Here is a 20,374-nt window from a genome sequence, read left to right as displayed (position 1 = left end):
CTTGCTGAAGTAACAATATTTGAAATATCCAAGTTTTGCCAAAAACAATGGAGGTCAGTTTGGTTCTTCCCTCTGAGTCTGTGCAGCCTCTGACCATCACTGTCGACTCAGGATCTCCAGATGGAACCATTATGGGAAAAGAAAAAAAAAAGAGTGTAGACTTGTTTTGTTTAACTCCAGAAGGCAAAAGTAACAGCTGTGGGTGGTTGTTGCAGAGAGGCAAATTTTGTCTTGACATAAGGACGAACTTCTTAGCAATTCGACTGAATAGACTACTGGGGTTAAGTAATAAGTCCTTTGTCATTAGAAGGGTTCAAATTTGACCCCCACTTGTCAGCCATTTATGCTTCTAAAATGATAACACTATGAAATAATCAAAAGAGCTCTGGATTTGGAGTCTTGAGGCTTGGGTTCAAACCCCAGCTCCCACTAATTTTTACCCGCTGTGTGACCATGGCAAAAATATTTAACCTTCCTGAGCCTCAGTTTCCTCAAAGGTATACGGGAAAATGAATATATATCTTCCTTACCTCATAAGGTTTATTTGAGGAAAATATTCTCTTAACCAGAAAGCACCATAGAAATGTGAATTTTATCATTCATCATTGTTCAGGCATGGGTTGGACTACATGATTGCTGATGTTTCTTCTTACTTTAAGATTCTCTGTTGATTCTCTCGTCATCCAGAGGCCATATTCTGCCCAAAGGAGATCTGTGCAGCTCTTAAGGATACTAAATTGAAAGGAATTGGGAAATCTAATTAGAAGGGAATAAAATAATGACTGCCATTGTAAGTGAAGAATGAAGCCAGATGAGGAAATAACCAGCAGTCATGGGAGTTGTACATTAACACACAAGGAAAATCTGGCCTGGCGGGATGTGCCAATTCCGCATCTGTCCTTTTGCTGCTGTTCTTCATCTCTGCTAATTCTTTCTGCAGGGAACACTGCCATCCCTTTGGAAACTGGACTTTCCCTTTTGGGATAAATTCCATTTCACAGAGAAAATGGAATGCTCAGGGAACCCCCCTCATTATTCATCAAACCCATGTATATTAATTTGGTTATCTCTAAGCAGCAAGAGTAGCAGGGGCATACAGTAGCTCCTTGGTAAATACTTCATGAAAACCAGAAAATTCAGATTAATGACTTTGGATTCTAATTATGGGAAATCAAGAGACCTGGCTGGGACATAGATAACATTCTGCAGTCACATCCTTCCAATAGCAGACAGATATTTTGAGGAGAAATGACTCAAGATATGCAGCATTTTTTTTTTTACTTTGATGCAGTGTTTCATGATGGTTAGAGTGCTGGACTTGTAGTTAGAAAAACCTGGGTTTGAAGCCCCACCCTTCCACTTAATTGCTCTGAGACCCTGGGCAAATCACTTAATCGTTCTCTATTTCAGTCTCTGGGCAGCTACCATGTTTCCCTGATAATAAGACCTATCCCGAAAATAAGCCTTCCCCTTACTGTGTAAGATTCCTCTAAAATTAGCCCTCCCCCGAAAATAAGCCCTATTGAGATTGCTACTGTAGTGAAGGTGATCCTCTGCGCTACACGCTACATTACGGTACCCTCTGTATGCACCGTTTAACGCCGCGCTCCGAGCTGCATCCAATCAGAGCTGCAGCAGTGAGCGCGTCATCCTGTTCTTCCCCAGTGATTTGCTTATTGAATAAAGGTGCATTTTTTTGTTCACATTTACCTGTTTATTAAAATTGCTGTCAATGTTCATTAAAATAAGCCCTCCCCTGAAAATAAGCCCTCTGGTGTTTTTCTGTCCAAAAAAATAATAAGACAGTGTCTTATTATCGGGGAAACACGGTAGGTGGCAGAGTGGATTAAGTATATGGGCCTGGAGTCAGGAAGACACCCCCTCTCCCTGAGATACTCCAGTATCTTTGTCAAGAAACCCTAAATGGGATCATGAAGAGTCAGACACAATTAAACAAAATAACTGAACAACAACTTTAGTTTCTGAATCTATAAAATATAGGATTAGGACTTAAACTCTAAAGTACCTTTCAGCACTAAATCGGTGATCTTACTAATCTAATTCAATTCAACAAACATTTAATGCACCCCTACTAGTAATAGAATGTCAAATATGAAAAATGGCATAGCTATTGACTTCAAAGTTTTCCATTTTGCTAATAGAATTTATGCATTTTCCTAAAAGGATGTTCTAGGCATTAGAGATGTTCACATTGGAGTATGTAGTGTTACGAGGTAATGATCCCTCTGGCCACTGTTCCAGCAAAAGCTAGATGGCTACATTGTTAGTGATACTGCAGAGGGCATTACTGCACTGGTTGGATTAGAGTCTTTGCGCTCCCTTTTCCCCCTAAGATTATGTACACATGTGAAATAGAAGAACTTTATTCATAATGGATTTAGTTAGAAATTGAAGTTAAGTTCCATGCCATATGATTTACTCTAATCTCTTCCCTATTTTTTTTTTTTTGGCAACCAACACATGTGCCTACCATTGATTCCATGACACCTCTCCCTTTTCTAGAGTCACTGAATAATCCTTGATCTGTCAGTTACTTCTGAACCCTGGAATCTAATATGTTTTGACCTTGTAGCTTGTACTTACCAAAGGCAGCTAGGGCCTCTCTTACCTACTTGCTGCTTCTTTGGGATTTCAATTTTCTATTAATCATTTTTGTTGTGTTCTTTCCTATCCAAAGGTTATTGTTGTTAGCAAAGAAAATAGGAGCAAAATAAGGGTTGAGTAGTTTTGCCTTCTTTCTGTCATCCCTTATTATCATCCCATCTACTTGAATCCTTAAAAATAGCAAATTACTAGGGGCGGCTAGGTGGTGCAGTAAGTAAAGCGCCAGCCCTGGAGTCAGGAGGTCCTGAGTTTGGTTCTGGCCTCAGACACTTAACACCCACACAGAAAACTAGCTGTGTAACCTTGGGCAAGTTACTTAACCCCAACTGCCCTCCAAAAGGCAAAAAAAAAAATATAGCAAATTACTGAACATTTTATTGTCCTTTATATTCTTGACCATCCTCACCCCACTGTGAGCCTTTGGGCTTCTTAGTCTATGCTTATAGGGTTTTGCCATGGTTGCTCCTACAACCTTGCCTCTATCTTCTGCTCATGGACATTTTATGTTTATTGTTTCCCTGTGTATCCACTTTAGATAACTTACACTTTTTCTATTCCTTGGAGCTGCTTCCCATCTCGTGGTCATTATTTAATTCTTGAGAACTTTATATACATCCTGGACTGACTCTTCCCATATATGGTTCATAACATCCTACCTATACTTTCAACCCTGGAGAAATGTACTTTCCCCAAATTGACAGTGCACGTGAGATAAGACCCTGCTTTCCTTTCCTCTATCACAGATTCAGATATGGAGTGTCATTTGCCTTGAGTTTCCAATAATTTCCACATCAGTGATTAGTTACCCTTTGTTGGTGAAAATCAAATCCAGAAGAGCAGTTGCCCTCATTACTTCCTCCACTGTTTAGAAAGCAAAAACATCATTAAAGCAAGTCTTTTTTAAGAGCACTCCCGAAGATGCCTGGATGATTGAACTATGCCATTCCTCTGGGCTAAGCTGGTGGTCTGTTTGCCAAGCTCTTCATCTTCTTTATATTTCAATGATACTAACACTTCTATTTCTACATCCATTGATCTTCAATAAATCAATCATCAATTAAGTATTCACTAAGTGCCTCCCATTTGCCAAGTACTGTGCTGGGCACTGGGGGTCCAAGAACAAAGAATGAACCCTTCTCTACTCACAAAGAGCTTTTATTTTAATGAGAAGGATAAATCCATACCTACATACCCACATACATATATAGCATAAATTAAAATGAGCAAATACAAATACACACCTACAAAGTAGTCAAAAATCTTCACCCACATGTCCTGTACCTTTCTTTTCCTGGTTCCTGTACTTTCTTCCCTGAGGGTGCCTACTCCTACTCTCTCCTTTAGGCCATCCAGTTATTTTTGAATCAGCTGTATACCCTTCCAGAGCCATACTCCAGTCATAGGTTTCATTGTACTAAGTATCTGTGATGCTGTCGATGTCAAAATTTGCCTCCTTGAATTAGGAATTCTCATTCATTTTGACTATTGCCCATACACAGATATCTAAGGTAGTAGGTTTTGTTGCTGGCTATTTTCTTGGGTTTTATCTCTTGTGGATATGAAAACTAGGGCATGTACCTTGGCAGATGTGCAGAGGCAATTTCTGTCCACTCTGTCCCCTTCCAACCTATAGTCAATGGCACCTAAGCCTTAGCCCTTTACCCTTCCCTCTCTCCCACACTGTAGCCTCGTCCCTCCTTTTAGCCCCCACTGATCTTTTTCAGTAATTGTCCACAGTAAGAAGCACACCACTCAGATGAGTTCTGGGTAACTTTATTCAAATCACTGTTGCTGTTTCCATGCCAACTGCTCATATTTTTATCTTAATCTTTTTTTGTTCATCATCACTGTTAAGAATCCCTTCATGTTTAGCTCATACCGATGATGCCTAGGTTTCCCAGGTTGTGGGTTTTAGCTTATGATGTTGACATAAGAGGATTCCTCCTGTCAGGTCCTCTTTAGATGCTTCTCAGGGGCCTGAAGGTGCCCCTGAGTTCTCTGACGTTATTCTAGTAGAATGTAGGTTACAACAGGATCCACCAGGTTAAAAGAGTTTCAAGTATGGGTCTCACAATGGCCTAGGGTTCTGGGGCTAGATTATTTTTTTTATAACCAGACCTATGATTTCATTAGTGTAGAAAGCTCCTGTTATCAATACAAATTTATAATTGCTCCCCAATCCACAGTCTTAGAAAAAGTGAGTTGCCCAGGGTGGCACATTCAATGTCTGAGTTAAGACTTAAACCTAGGTCTTTCTGACTTTGAGTCACTAAACTATCTACTATGCAGCACTACCTCTGAACTAGCTAAATAGGAAGTTAAAATCCATAATAACTAGACAAGAATCCCATTTATCAAAAAAAAGATTGACCACTAGGGATTGACCAAGGGGATAGGGAGGACACAGAAACTCATGAAGAAAGCCTACAAAGACAGGGTGGGCTTGCGATGTATACATTTGTGGAGGGACTACCCACTCATTCAGTAAGTGTTTATCAATCACCCCCAATGTTCCAGGTAGTATCCAAAGCACAGTAAAAGAGGAGGGAGCACCAGAGATGGTCCTTGAAGGAAGACATAGGATCATAATATTATAAAAGTTGAAAGAGATCTTAGGGATCATCAAACCTAGCAGTTCTCAGACTTTTTGGTCTCAGAATCTCTTTACATTCTTTAAAATTACAGAGGACCCTCCCAAAGAACTTTTATTTATGTGGATTGTAGTCATTGATATTTACCATATTAGAAATCAAAATTGTCTTAGTATGGGGCGACCAGGTGGCTCAGCAAGTAAGAGTACCGGCCCTAGTGTCAGGATGACCTAGGGATCAAATTCGGGCTCAGATACTTAGCACCACACCCAGAAATAACTGGCCGTGTAACCTTGAGCAAGTTACTTAACCCCGATTGCTTAAAAAAAAAATTGTCTTAGTATTATTATGAAGATGCTTTGACCTCATGGTGCCCCTGAAATAGTTTTGGGGCTCCCAAAGTCTTGTCTCAGCTCCCAAAAGTAGAAAGTGGTAGAGTCAGAATTAAAACTCAGGCCTTCTGACTACAAATCCTACTTATTGAAATTTATTGTTTTAGTCATATATGACTTCATGATCCCATATGGGGTTTTCTCACAGAGATACTAGAATGGTTTGCCATTTCCTTGTTCATTTTACAGATGTGGAAACTGAGGCAAACAGGGTTAAGTGATTTGCCCAGGGTTACATAGCTAAGAAGTGTATGAGGCCAGATTTGAACTCAGGAAGAGGAGTCCTCCTGACTTCAGGCCTTATATTCTATTCACTGTGGTGGCACCTGGTTGCCAAATGCTTCTCTATTTACATTATTCCATGCTTGTTAATAAGTGGAGATGAGACACAAGTGTGTTCCAGCACCATAGCAATGATGCCAGCATAGAACCTATGCCATAAAAATATTTAATAGGGCCCTTTTGAGCACACCCTGTTTTGAATTCCCCTTTGATCCTTTGACTTAACCATCCAGCCTCCCACTGGTTCTTTGATGACTGGTTGCTGGTTCTAAATATTTAGCATTTCCCTCTTTTTGGATGACCTTTTAATGGTAGACTGACATTTAGTACTGGCCTCCTCACATTGCTTTTCTAAGCCTGGGAAGTCCAAGAGATTTTCTTCTTTCCTAGACTTGATGATAAAAGTGAATGGTCACAAGGAACTGTTTTTGTGTTTGTATTTTCAGATTGTGGAGGCTGTGGAGCAGAAATCAAAAATGGCCAGTCTCTGGTGGCTCTGGACAAACACTGGCATTTGGGCTGTTTTAAATGCAAGACCTGTGGAAAGCAACTGAATGCAGAGTATATTAGCAAGTAAGTTGGGGACGTCATTCAAACAGTCACAAAAAATCAAATAACATTTCAGAAAATATACAAAGTGCCTTCTATTGGAATGCCCTGTGCTTGGCCACGAGGTTACTGAGATGAAAGCAGCACAGTCTTTGTGGTGGGTTTGTACCCAAGGAAGAGCAAGACAAGGTAGATAGTGAAGGGGACAAAGAAAAGGGATCTAGGGAAATTTCAATAAACGAAGCGTGATCTCAGCTTCCACAGAGAAAGTGGCACCTGAACTGAACCTTGAAGGATGAAGACTGATTTTAACTGTTATCTCTATTGTTAGAATGTAAACTCCTTAAGGGTAGGGACTTTTTGTTTTTGTTTGTTTGGTTGGTTTTTATTTTATTTTATTTTCTTACATTATTTTTACCTCTGTATTCCCCGTGCTAAGCACAGTGCCTAGAACATAAACAGAACCTTAATAAATGCTGATTGACTGAGTAATAGGTAGACATAAAGAAGGCGTACATTCTAGGCAACATAGGACCTGGGCAGAAGCACAGAGTGGGGGGAGATCAAACAAAGGGTCATAGAATCATCAAATGTGAAAAGAGAAAAGACTTAGAAATCGACTCTTGTGTTTTATAGATGAGAAAACTGAAACTTAGAGAGAGGGGAAATTGCTTACCCAAGGTCATAGCTCAGGGACTAAAGTGCTGTACTTGGAGTCAGGAAGACTTACTATGAATCTTGCCTCAGACATTTAGTAACTGTGTGACTTTGTATAAATTACTTAATCTCCCTCAGCCTCAGTTTCCACCTCTGTAAAATGGGACTAATAATAGCATTTACCTCCCAGGGTTGCTGTGAGGATTATATGACATAATGCATGTAAAGCACCTTGCAAATAAACTAAAGGTTTGTACAGGTCAAAAGTCTTAGTGAAGTTTTAAGCTTTAATAATCTGAAAATGGCTATGTTATTCTTGTTGTTCAACCTTGTATAACATTTCTTGACCTCTTTGGGATTTTCTTGGCAGGATACTGGAGCAGTTTACCATTTCCTTCTCCAGTTCATTTTACAGATGAGGAAACTGAGGCAAACAAGGTTAAGTGACTTGCCCAGGGCCACACAGCTAGTAAGTGTCTGAGGCTGGATTTTAACAAGGGTCTTCCTGACTTCCATCTGTACCACTGTACCATCTAGCTCCCAAAATGACTACTAGCTGCCCAGGATGTCTATACAGATATACTGTATCAGTATTAGCCAGGTAGTGTAGGAGCTGGTATTCAAATTCAAGTCTTTTCTTTTTCTAGTTTAATTTATTAGTTGTTGCAGAAAGATACTTAGCATCAAAGGAAGGAAACTTAGACCCTGTCCAGTCTTATGTGCCTCCTCATTTTACAGATGAGGAAACTGAGGCCCAGAGGGAAGAAATAAAGAATTTAAACCCAGGCCTTCTGATGCTAAATCCAGGGTTCTTTCCAGTATGCCACATGGCCTTACTGTGAGGGATTGGGGAAGAAGAGTAGGAAGAAGGCAAAAGAAGAGTTCTGAAAGGCACATCAGACATGAAGAATAATCATCAAAGCCACGAGGATCAACAACCAAGACAGTATAGGGTGTACTAGACTTAAATGGGGTTTGGGTCTTCACTCTGCTGTCTTTATGAAGAAGCTGGCATGGTGTCATGGAAAAGACATTTCTGTTGCATCTCTAAGACTCACATGCTGGGTCCTTTCCTTACAAGCTGTATAATGCTAGGGAAAGTTGCTTCCTCTCTCTGATCCTCAGTTTCCCCATCTGTAAAATGGAACTGCTCAGTTTCCCCATCTGTAAAATGAGGATATGGAGTCTCAGGTGGGCTTGCTGACTTCAGTGAGTTTAGAAATGGATGATAGTCTCAGAGCAAAATGATTATGGGAATACTTAATAAACTTTGTGTAGGCTGAAAGGGGAGCTTTTAAATACCCAATGAAATATTTCTTCCTAGAAACCAAAGCCTTTTTACTTTTTTGACTTTTTCTTATACATCCTTAGGATTTCTTGGTGCCCTGGAGTATAAAATGAATTCAGTTATTTTATTAGTTTTTAATGCAGGCTGCTGAAATGGGCTTAGATTTTTAAATAGGAATTAGAGCTTTTTATTGAGAAAGAGGAAAAAATGACAGAAGGAAAAACCAAATTAAAGATGACTGAATATGAGAGCTAGAAGGGACTTGAAAGACATCTAATCCAACATCTTCATTTTACATATGAGGAAACTAAGATGCAGTGATGAGGCATGATTTGCCTAAGTTCATCTAAGAGTTTGTGACAGGTACAAGATTCAGTTAGCTAAAGCACAAGACAGACAAAGAAAGGCAAAAGACAGTCCCTGCCCTTGCGAAGCTCACATTCTAATTCAGAAGAAAGCATACAAAAGTAAGGGACAAGTAAGCTATGGACAGATAAATAGAAAATAATTAACAAGGGGAAGGCACTAAGGAGAGTGGAAAGTCTTCCTGTAGAAGGTGGGTTTTGAGTTGGGATGTCAAGGAAGCCAGGGAAGCCAAGAGCTGGAGAGGAAGAGGGAGAGACCATTAAACCTGAAAGGAACTTTACACCAAATGACACTCACTGACTTTCCTTTAAAAAGAAGGAAAGTTCTGGACAAATGATATCAGCCATTCCCAGTACCTCTTCGGTATTTCCAACCTGAATGTTAATTCCATTGTTAGACTTAAGTGAAAAGTATGACTAACAGCAGAAATGTGTTAAACTTTGAAAGCTTAGAGCTGTGTTAGCAGTTTATTCGCAAATTAAAACTTAAGTCAGAAAATGCAGGAATTTAAGTTCACATTATGATGTTAACTCACCCCCATTGCAATCATGTTACTTACCAGCCCACGTAGTTCTCCAAAAATACAACTGTTAAGTTTGAGATGAGGGCAGATTCCTATTTCCATGGAAACCTTACCTTTTACAACTCTCCGACTCAGTCTCAGGTATACTGATCCAGTGAGTATCTGGTACCATTGAATCCTTGGGGCCAAATTTCTTTCTTATCTTAATTGTGATGATGTTTAAAGAGTTATGTGTAGCAAGCATGAGACTGCGTATGGTGAGGGAGGATATCTGCCAAGGTCTGTTGCAAAATTGCAACTGGAATGCAAGGACAGGTTAGGGTACCTTCATATCTTACATACTTAGAATTTCTGTATTACTGACATGTGATGTTCCAAGGTCTCTGTATCCTCTGCAATTTCAATCAGTCTTCCAATTTCAACCTAAGAATCTTCATGCATACTTCTGCACTGATTTTAAAACTTGTTTAGATGGTAGAACAAACAAAACCATACTTAACTGAATGTCACAGTTGGAAGAGACCTCAGGAGCTCCTCAGTCTAAATGGGAATATTATCTACCACATCATAAACAAATAGTGTCTATTTGAGGACTCCTAATGACTGAAATCTCACTACCTATTAAAGCAATCCACATTTCTTCCTTCCTCCCTCCCTCCCTCTCTTCCTTCCTTCCTTCCTCCTTCCCACCCTCCCTCCCTTTCTGCCTTCCTTCCTTCTCCTTCCTTCCTTCTTTCCTTCCTTCCTTCCTTCCTTCCTTCCTTCCTTCCTTCCTTCCTTCCTTTCTTCTTTCCTTCTCCTTCCTTCCTTCCTTCTCTCTCCCTCCGCTCAGGCTTCAGGCATATCTTAAATCAGAGGTAGAAAGTGAGCCTCACAGGACCACCTTGCTCCAGATTACAGTCCCAGCTATGTATGTGAACATGAGTGGGGAGGAGAGACAGATTGTTAGGACATTCTTAAAGAGAGCATGAAACTAGTTGATCTTTGGGTGCCCTCTGGCTCTGGTACTCAATAGTTTATGATCCTATCTGGCTCAAATACTCTCTATTCTATGTTCCAACATCCACTCCAGTCTGACATTCTATGAATTCCATGAGCACTTTGAGAACGTGGCAGAGTATAATAATGGGATAGGGAAAGTGGACAAGTTATCTTGACTTCCATCTTGCTAGGAATCTGATAGACCACACTGTGCTCATGAAAGGATAGAAAGGAACTTATCATCATCATAACCATCATCATTGCAGTCGTTCAATGTGTTTTGCTAAGTGCCCCCCACCAAAAAAAATTCGTGGCATTGCGCTCTTTGCTTTTATGAGAGAAGCAGCTGGGGCCACGATTCAATTCTAGATGTTGGCTTTTATAATTCATCATTTTCTCATAAGCATTAAACAACACAGGTATCAGTTATTCACTTATTAGTGAAGTTTAGATTGAACATGGCCACAACCATCTTCCATTTATAATTCTATTAGTTTAAAGACTACCCTTATTCTCCTATTTGTTATAGTACCTTCCTCTCTCAAAAAACTTTCTTTTGTAGAAAGGTTTTGATAGAAGAAACCCAGGAAGAGAGCCCACATTCTTACTGTAACATTTCTCACAAACCTTGTCCGGGTAAAAGATCAAGTGCCTTTTGACGGGATTGGGGGTGAGGGTGTAGAGGTATCTTCTCGAGTCTGAAGTGAACAAATATTCCTCATGTTTGGACATATATTTATTTTTATGCATTATGGTATTTTAGCTTTTAAACAAACTGAACATTCTCATAGATTTATAAAGAAAATTGAGAACCTCATTAATTGCTGTCTATTTTCATTCTTAGGGATGGTGTCCCCTACTGTGAGGCTGACTATCATACGAAGTTTGGCATTAGATGTGACAGCTGTGGAAAATATATTACAGGCAGAGTATTGGAGGTAAGTGAAAATATCCCCCTAACAGTATACCCTCAGTTGTCCAAACACAAAAGCATACCAATGTGCACACACTTATACACCCTAACCATATATATCCCTTCTGAAACACATACATATGACATATATAGGTATGCATGTAGACATGTTTCCACACATATAGAACAGGCACATTTGCAGGCATATACCACCAACTCACACACCCCTCCCCACCCACACATACATGTTAGCACAGTGAACTGTTTCACCACCATAAACACACTTTTGTGTATGTATTCCTTCACACACACACTGAACATATGAATATGTGAAAGAATTTGTCAGCAGAAAGGTATTTTGGTCTAGGAACTCTTTCCTGCTATGTACCTTGCAGTCCATCTATACCTTAGAAGAGCATAAAAATCGTGGATTTAGCACTTGAAGAGAGACCTTAGAGCTTATGCAGACTAGTGATATCAAACTCAAATAGAAATAGGAAACACTAAAGCATCCATAAGCATCCTGGCGGGCTGCACGTTAACGTAAAAGATCACATATTAGCATTATCTATGTTCTATTGTGTCTTTTATTTATTTTGCTAAATATTTCCCAATTCCATTTTAACATGGTCTCAACTACACTTGGAAGTTCTGCTGGCAGCACATTTGACTCCCCTGATGTAGTCTAGTTCTTTACTTTAAAAAAAATAGGAAATATATTGTATAGAGACCAAAGACTCATCTAAGGTCACACCAAATATGAAGTGTCAGAGGTACAATTTGAACCAAAGTCCTCTGACTTTAGATCTAGCACCCTTTCCCTACTATACAACACAGCCTTTCAGGACTCAAAGATGCTAAAATGATTGGTCCAAGGTCATATAGCTAAGAAATGTCCAAGGTGGGATTTTTTAAAATTTTTTTTTTAAAGCAATTGGGGTTAAGTAACTTGCTCAAGGTTACACAGCCAGTTATTTCTGGGTGTGGTGCTGAGTATCTGAGCCCGGATTTGATCCAGGTCATCCCGACACTGGAGCCGGTACTCTTACTCGCTGAGCCACCTGGCTGCCCCTAAGCAATTGGGGTTAAGTAACTTGCTCAAGGTTACACGGCCAGGTGTTTCTGGGTGGGTGCTAAGTGTCTGAGCCCGGGATTCGATCTCCAGGTCTTCTCAACACTGGAGCTGGTGCTCTTACTCGCTGTGCTACCTGGCCGCCCCCAAGGTGGGATTTTGAACACGTCTTCATGATTCAATATCCAGCTCTGTCCAAAAGGCCATCCATATGTACATACCAACCTGTACACATGTGAACCAGTTCCAAAGATTATGGAGAGCTCCTGCCTGTGGTTGTTTTAACACTTTGCTTACAATAATAGCTTTCATTCCTCACTTTCTTAACAACGCTCTATAATAGTCCTTTTATCTGTGTTGTCTCTTTTGAACCTCTCTATATCAAGGAGGAGGTAGGTGGGACAGATATTCTAGTCACCAGTTTTTTGATCAGGAGCTGACACTCAATGCTGTCTGCTAATGTGTAGTGAAACAAAAACTGCAACTAGGGTCTTTGGACCCCAGATCCTAGGATCCAAAGCATCAGAGCTGAAAAGGGCACACAACAGAAATTTTGTGACATAGGGGTTTGGATGCCCTACTTCTAGTGTAGAATTGCAAGTGGAATGTCCCATCACATAGATCAGGGGGACTGTGAGTCCCATTTTGGTCGATAACAACAGACAACTATGACTGGGTAATCACTCCCCTATCTTCATGAGGTTTATGCCTATCTTTTATATTGGAGGTACACATGTATATGTGTATATATATATATATGTGTGTGTGTGTGTGTATCTATATACATATGTGTGTATTTGATATATACATATATGTGTCTGTCTCAGACATTTGCAGTCTAAGACTATGATTCTTTTGGGGGGGGGGGGAGTTCATGATAAAAGCCATTTTTCTTGGTAGTTTGGGTGGTAGGGAAGTGGTCCTATCTCTGACCAGGATGGTAATTGTTTATGACCAGTTTGTCAATGTTTTTTTTTTTTTACATTTTGAAGCTTACAAGGTCATAGCCATCTCCAAACCCCTTCATGAAAAACAGAGACAGAAGCAACAGCAGGGTCATGCTCTCTCAGCCTTATGCCAACTCTGAATGAGAACCCAAGTCCTTTCCTCCACCCAGAGGCCCTAGGGCTTTGTCCTCATTCTCAGTCCAATAACTTTGTCCTCATTCCAGCCACCCTGGGAAGAGACATACCAAGGGACTTGCTTTGGCTTCTTTGTGCACCCCAGTTCTGGCCCCATAGCCAATTAAAAAGGTTCTTCTCAAGACTAGAACCATTTACAGAAAGTCTGTGTAAGATCCAGAGGCCACATGGGGTTTGCATCAATGGAGTGTACTTTGCATGATCACCAGCCATATTATAAGAAGACAGACTCAAAAATGTGCCCTACCAGAAAAGTAGGTGGGCCACTCATGTGATGCAAGTCAGGGCTAACAAATGGATGACCCAAAAAATTAAACATTCTACAAAATATTAAAAGAAACAGAAGGAGGCCTCCAGTGCATTGGGTAGATTCTCTATGTTATATTTATGGAAAGATGGAAACAAGGATCATACTAGAAGGAAACACATGGGGGAAGCTCCAGTCTGCTTTGATAGAGGAAGTACTGGTACTGAAGAGAACACAGAGCTATAAAAACCCTGAAGTATGCATATACCAGGCACTGTGCTTATGACTGGGGATACAAAGGTGATGCCCTCAAGGAGCCTATAACTCATGTGGTAGAAAAGACATCAACATAAATAGAGTTTGAGCTTCTAGTGGGTAGGGAGCTTTTTTTGTCATCTTTTGGTATCTCCAGCATTTAGTATCTAGTCTGACACATAATAGGTGCTTAATAAATGTTGATTGGTTAATTGATTGATTGTACAATAATCCATGGAGACTGAGGAGGTCCAAGCATTATACCATGAGAAATCTGAGGAGGGAGTGGCAAATTTCAGCTAGAATGGAAAGGGGGACAGCATAGTGATGGCTTCAGAAGAGGAGGGTGGTACACTAGGATTGAGTTTCTTTTTTTTTTTTAAAAGCAATCGGGGTTAAGTAACTTGCTCAAGGTTACACAGCCAGTTATTTCTGGGTGTGGTGCTGAGTATCTGAGCCCGGATTTGATCCAGGTCATCCCAACACTGGAGCCGGTGCTCTTACTCGCTGTGCTACCTGGCCACCCCCTAGGATTGAGTTTTTAAGGAGGAGAGGAATATAACTCCAGCAGATGGAGATAGGTGAAGGAAGGTCCATTCTGGGCCCATACTATAGAATGAACAAAGGTATGGTAAGTAGATTGAAAATGTATGACAGGGAGGCTAGGTGGCGCAGTGAATAGAGCACCGGCCCTGGAGTCAGGAGGACCTGGGTTCAGATCTGGCCTCAGAAATTTAACACAAAAACTAGCCGTGTGAGCTGGGCAAGTCACTTAATCCCAATTGCCCTCCAAAAGAAAAAAAAAGAAAATGTATGACAAAGTAATCTAATTTGGCCTGATCAGAGGATCTATGGAGTAGAATGGAATCAAATACACTTAGAAGGGTAGGTTGGGTCCACATACAGAAGGCCTTCAGTAGCAGGCTCAGGAATGTATTCATCAGGCAATGGGAATCCAATGAAAGCTTTTTCAGCTTAGAGTGGTGCATTGAATCAATCACAAGCTTTTGTTGATTAAGCATCTGCTTTATGCCAGAAGTTGTTCCAGGCTCTGGGGATGCTGAGACAAAAGCAAAACAGACCTTGCCCTCAGGGAGCTTACATTTGATGAAATGTAGGCTGCATTAGGAAGATTATTTTGAAATAGTTTTTAAAAAATAATTTGAGAAGAGAATTGGCCAGGCATAAGAAAGTCATGTATGTGAGAGTAGAATGAGAGAAGTTGAACCATGAAGATTATTGGGGTAGAACATAAGAGGGGAGGGAAATGAGAGATTTTACCAAAGTGAAGAATGAAAAAGATAAATTGTCCTATCTCCTCCTTTCACCAGGAAAGAAATTAGGGCCCTAGGTCTCATAGAACTGCTGACAAAGCCATGAACAATAACAGCAGGTTTCCCTTTTAAGAATTTACTATGCTCATAGCCCTGCAGAGAAAAAAAAGTTTTGTTCTGATCCCTGCCCTCATAGGATTTATAGTTTACAACACAAATAATCATTTTCTATTTCAGCAGATCCTTAATCTCCTCACTGAGAATGCTCCAGTCACCAATGTATTCCACAGTTCTAATTCTAATAGACAATATAACATAAGTCTATCAGTGTTACAAAACAAACTGCCATATGAGGTCTCAGGGACGTCTTGACTGATTGAGGAATTAATTAGGTAAGGCTTTATGGAGACAGTGGCATTTGAATTAGGATAGAATTGGATAGAATTTGTAAGGGAAGGAGTGGAAAGGAAGATGCCCCAGGCATAAGTGGAAGCATGAGGCACAAAAGTACAAATGTTTAGAGTATGATCATGGGGCAGAGAGCAGTCCATTTAAACATGTCAGAGAATAATATGAAGTAGGGATAAAAAAGTAAGGTCACAAACATGGCAGAGGGCCTTGTTCAGACTACACACACCTACAGCTCTGTGTTCTATTTAAGGCAACATATTTTAAGGACATCATTACATCCAAAGAAAGGCAACCAGAATTTTGAAATAAGTACTTCATGCCAAACAAGGTCAATGAAAGAACTAAGGATACTAAGCCTGGTGAAGGGAAAGCTCAGGAGAGGAACATGAGAGTTTTCTTCAGGTATTTGATGGCCTGTTTTGTAGTACAGGGATCAGCCTTGTTCTGACCCCTAAGGACAGAAGTGAGATTAAGGGGTCAAAAGTATAGAAACAAAGACTTCTTAACAATTATATCTACCCACAAGTAGAATGGATTGCTTTGGGGGTTCTCCCTTACTGGAAGTCTTTGATCAGAAACTAGATGAGCCTCTATTGGCATAATAAAGAAGAAACCTTTGTTGAAGTGTGAATTGAACTAGGTTGCCTTTGAAGACCCTAACAACTCTTCAATTTTGTGATTCTGTATTGTTCTCTAAGTTCTCTTGCCACTTCACTGGGATTCCTTCCTTCCTTATCTCTGCCTCATCTTGAAATCTTTCCCTTTTTGAGATCCCCTTCATGCCACTTCCTTCAGGAAATCTTCCCTGATGATCCCCATAAATTCCTATGGCACTTTGAACATTTTCTTTGCCCTGATCATCATCTACCATGAATGCTCTCAAGGCCCTCACTTCCCAATGAAGGGGATGATACATATAAGAGATTTCAGCTTCAGGGTTTATGGAAAGGCTGTCATCCTTAAGGTGCAGAAGCAAAGCTCTGTGTGGACCTATCTTCTTTAATCTAATTCTAATTTCCATTGAAAAACCATAGTTTTGTCATTGCACCATAGTCAAGTACGGAACATGTTATATCTCTTCCTTTGATTGTAAGCTTCTTGAGCTTAAGGACTATGTCATTAGGTCAATTTGTATCTCTGTTATCTAGCACAGAATTTATTAAAAATTTACTAATTTGTAATAATCTCCTATGATGTTAATTATAAAGCTTACTTTTATGATGCCCATTCCCTGTTGTCCATTTCTATGCTGATTTCTAGCCTTTCTCTCTCCTTTCCTTTCTGGCCCAACTGGGTGATTCTCTGATCAAACCAATTTTATTTCATGGCTCATGATTCAAGATTTGATTCTATCTTGCACAGTGGGAGTTCAACATCCTCATATGGAATCATAGGGTTTAAAGACCCTGGAGGACCATCTAGTTTATCCTCTTCATTTTAATTATAAGGAAACTCATATGGGCAAACTGAGGCCCAGTGACGGGGTATATCTTCCCCCATGTCACACCACTAGTGAGTGAAAGAGTCATGATAAAAACTCAGGTCTTCAGAGACTCCAGACCTGGCACATTTTTTTTTCACTGTACCACACTCAAGGAACTCTTCAATAAGACATGTTTAAGGGAACAATTCCTCTTCAAAGTGTAGGAGGTTCAAGTAGCACTTTTAATAGGAATAGTTCCCATTTCGATGGTGTTTTACATCTTCAAAAGTGCTTTCATCACAGTAATTCTGCTAGCTCATAGTGTGTAGTGGTGCAAACCCTCCTCTCTCATTTATTATTTATGTGATATATTTTTTTAATTGAATTCTGATTTCTTTCCCACCCCTTCCTTATCCACTGTGACGGCAAGAAATGTGACATCAGTTATATGTGTAAAATCATGTGAAACATTTTGCCACATTAGCCATGTTGAAAAAAACAAAACAAAACAAGAAAGGTCCAAGTCTTTTTACTCCCATTATACAAATGGGGGAATTTGAGGCTCACAGAAAAGTGCACTGCCATAGATTACAGAGCTAGTAAGTGCCAGGGCTGAGATTTGAACCCACGTCTCCTGGCTCTAAGATCTTTCTCACTACACTGTGCTGACTCATAGACATTGCCTCAAGAATGGGGGCCCCTGCATGTGTTAAATATCCTTGGAAATTCAGACAATTGGAGCTGTAGAGCACACCCTGCCAATGAGGTGAATTGGCTAAATCCTCGCGGGGGAGGAAGGGACTGTCTTGACTGAGAAGCAAGAAAGGAAGAAAAAAAAAACCCACTCTTTTCTGTGCTGTGAAGGATAAAGCTTTTGCAGTGAAGATTGATGCTTTTGTTTGCCCCTAAGCTGCTGCTGCTAGGATGCTCTGGGAGGTGCACAGCCGACTCTGGAAGCCTCTTTGCCTTCACCCTTCTTCTGGGGCTGGAAGCTTGTGCATTGAGACGAGACTAATTCCTCCAAGCAGGGTGTAGCAACTTAGAGACCACTCTGGGGCAGAATGGTATATTCGGATGCTGAAATATCTATTATACTGCTGCTCTGCTAACAACAGACGTTCCCCATCGTACCTGAGCTGCTGTAAATAAAGAGGTGGCTGCCGAACAAGACTGCCGGCATTTTCCCCCTTTCTAAGAGCAGGTGTGTGGGGGGAGCACAGCCAGGCTTTGGGTGGCGAGATCTACAGCGAAACGACACAAGGCTGAGAATTGATCTGCCTTCCAGACTGCCAGCAGCGCCAGGCTTTTCTCCTCTCCCTCCTTCCAGGAGGGGGAAGGAAATTGCTTTTGGGGAAAAGGGATCCAAATACAGCCTCAGAGTTAACACAGCTAACAGGAGCATTACCTTTGAAGGTAGGAAGCACCCGAAAGCCTCTACAGGTGACCTGGCTTGTCAAAGGTCACTGCATTCTTGTGATTAAAAAGAAAATCTTTTGGGGAAGGTCCTTTGTATTTCTGCCAGAGCTGGTGGTGTGGGCTTATCTCTGCTTGGGTAACTGGCAGCTGGGCTGCTTTGCATGTGATGGGAGTTAAGAGTTTCTTAATTCCTGCATTTATGCTTGCCCTTGGGCTCGTGGTGGGGGAAGGGGTACCTGTGGATTCCATCCCTACCTTGAGACAACTGAAACCTAATTAACACTAAATCAGTCATTTTTTAAAATGACATAACAGTTGTGGAACCTGATGGTGCTTTTCAGTTTGTAAGAACTCGTAATTTTTTTTTTTCTATAAAGTAAGCAGGAAATGTTGGGTTGAGGAAAAGCCTTGGATTTGGAATTGGAAGATGAGGTTTGATTCTCAACCCTGTTGTTGTCACTTACTGTTTGGGCAAATTACTTCCCGTCTGAGCCTCAGTTTCTTCATCTGATCTCCAAGTGTGATTAGGTGTAGAAACATCAACACTGAGTGATACAGGCTATGTTCCAGGACATTAACTATGAAGTTAGTCACCCCAGTTTTCATTTCCCCTACAAATTGCACACTATTATATCTTAAAATGCATTACCTGAACATTTTATCATGTAACAATCATTCATATTTCTCTTAATGCCTTAAGATTTATAAAGGCACTCCTTTCACCACGAAATATTTTTACCCTCTCCATCTCCACTCCCTGGCTTCTTTAGCTTCCTTCAAGTTAAAGATTTCTTACTTCCACAAGAAACCTTTCCTAAGTCACCTTAATATTAGTACCTTTCTTCTTTGGTTATCTCCAATTTGTTCTTTATACCTCTTATTTATATCATCTGTTTCTCTTCATGCCTGGCACCGACTGGCACTTATTAAATGCTTGTTGACTGACTGGCTGACTTTCCCTCCCCTGCCTCACCTATGAGTAAACACACAATCCCTACTTTTATAAATGAGGTTCGTAAGAGTGAAGTGACTTGCCCAAGGTCATATAGCTAGTAAGTAGCCGAATGAGCAATTTGAATTCAGGACTCCCCGCCTATTGCCCTTTCCACTGCACGACACTGCTTCTCCAGATCACATTTCCATAGTGGCAATGAATTTGCAAAGTGGAGCAATTCTGTGAGGTCAACAGCAATAATATCATTAACCTAGATTCAAGTCTCTGACTTTGTCAAACATTGCTGAAATGGATCTGCCTCTTGAACTAATGTAAATGATGTTGGAATCACTGCAGGCAAACATCCTTCCGAAAGGACTATTTCAACCATGCTGGGAGGGAAAATGAAAATAAAATAACACCCTGATATAGAGTAGGCTCTTCATATCTGCTTTGGATTTATTTAAGTCCCAGGACCAGGGTTATACTGCAAACTGGCCAGGTCATATTGAAAGTGTGGCCACATAACCCAGGAAAAGCATCCAAGTGGTGATCACACATCAGAACCATCACACTATGAAGTGATTCATGGCCATTGGGGAAGGAGAACCTTGGGAAATAACTGTATATGAAGGCAAGTTTATATACGAACTCTGAAGGTTTCTTCCTGTTGTGTTCTTGATATTCTAATATGCTGTCTAGGTCTGCTGTCCCATGTTACAAGTTTTATGATCACTTCCATCTCTGACGGTTCCCTGTTCTATATTCTGGGGTCCCTTCTAGCACTGTTATATTATCCTAGGTTCTGAGTTCTCTTCCGTTTTTGACATTCCATATTCTATGTTCTAAGGTCCCTCCCAGCTCTTACACTCTGTGTCTCATGTTGTTGTTATCATAATCCTGCGTTCTGTAATATGCCTTCCCTCTCTGGAATTCTGTGAATTCTGTGGTTCCGTGAAATCATCCCTCCTTTGGCAGAATTTCTTCAAAGATCATGTATCCCTTGAGCACTGTCCTGTGATCACTTTGATTT

General features: G+C 40.5%; 1 protein-coding gene and 1 long non-coding RNA gene across 19 annotated transcripts in view; one reads left to right on the top strand and one right to left on the bottom strand.

Annotated features, from left to right (window-relative positions):
* The window catches only part of LOC138147922 (uncharacterized), a 140,862-nt gene extending 131,295 nt beyond the window's left edge, over window positions 1–9,567 (bottom strand). For all 4 annotated transcript variants that reach the window (XR_011164935.1, XR_011164933.1, XR_011164929.1 and 1 more), the window contains exons 1-2: window positions 9,310–9,567; window positions 531–732 (exon numbers count right to left, since the gene is read on the bottom strand). This is a non-coding gene — a long non-coding RNA (uncharacterized lncRNA). The remainder of the gene's footprint in view (window positions 1–530; window positions 733–9,309) is intronic.
* Window positions 1–20,374, top strand: part of ABLIM2 (actin binding LIM protein family member 2) — a 237,617-nt gene that overhangs the window by 83,241 nt on the left and 134,002 nt on the right. For all 15 annotated transcript variants that reach the window (XM_069070562.1, XM_069070474.1, XM_069070492.1 and 12 more), the window contains exons 5-6: window positions 6,337–6,463; window positions 11,099–11,192. In XM_069070562.1, the coding sequence (XP_068926663.1) occupies window positions 6,337–6,463; window positions 11,099–11,192 (221 nt within the window). The remainder of the gene's footprint in view (window positions 1–6,336; window positions 6,464–11,098; window positions 11,193–20,374) is intronic.

This window comes from Petaurus breviceps, unplaced genomic scaffold, assembly GCF_028583685.1.
Source record: "Petaurus breviceps papuanus isolate PSGF00001 unplaced genomic scaffold, PetGlider_PUasm1.0 140, whole genome shotgun sequence".
Lineage (NCBI taxonomy): Eukaryota > Metazoa > Chordata > Mammalia > Diprotodontia > Petauridae > Petaurus > Petaurus breviceps.
This window is presented reverse-complemented; position numbering and strand designations above follow the sequence as displayed.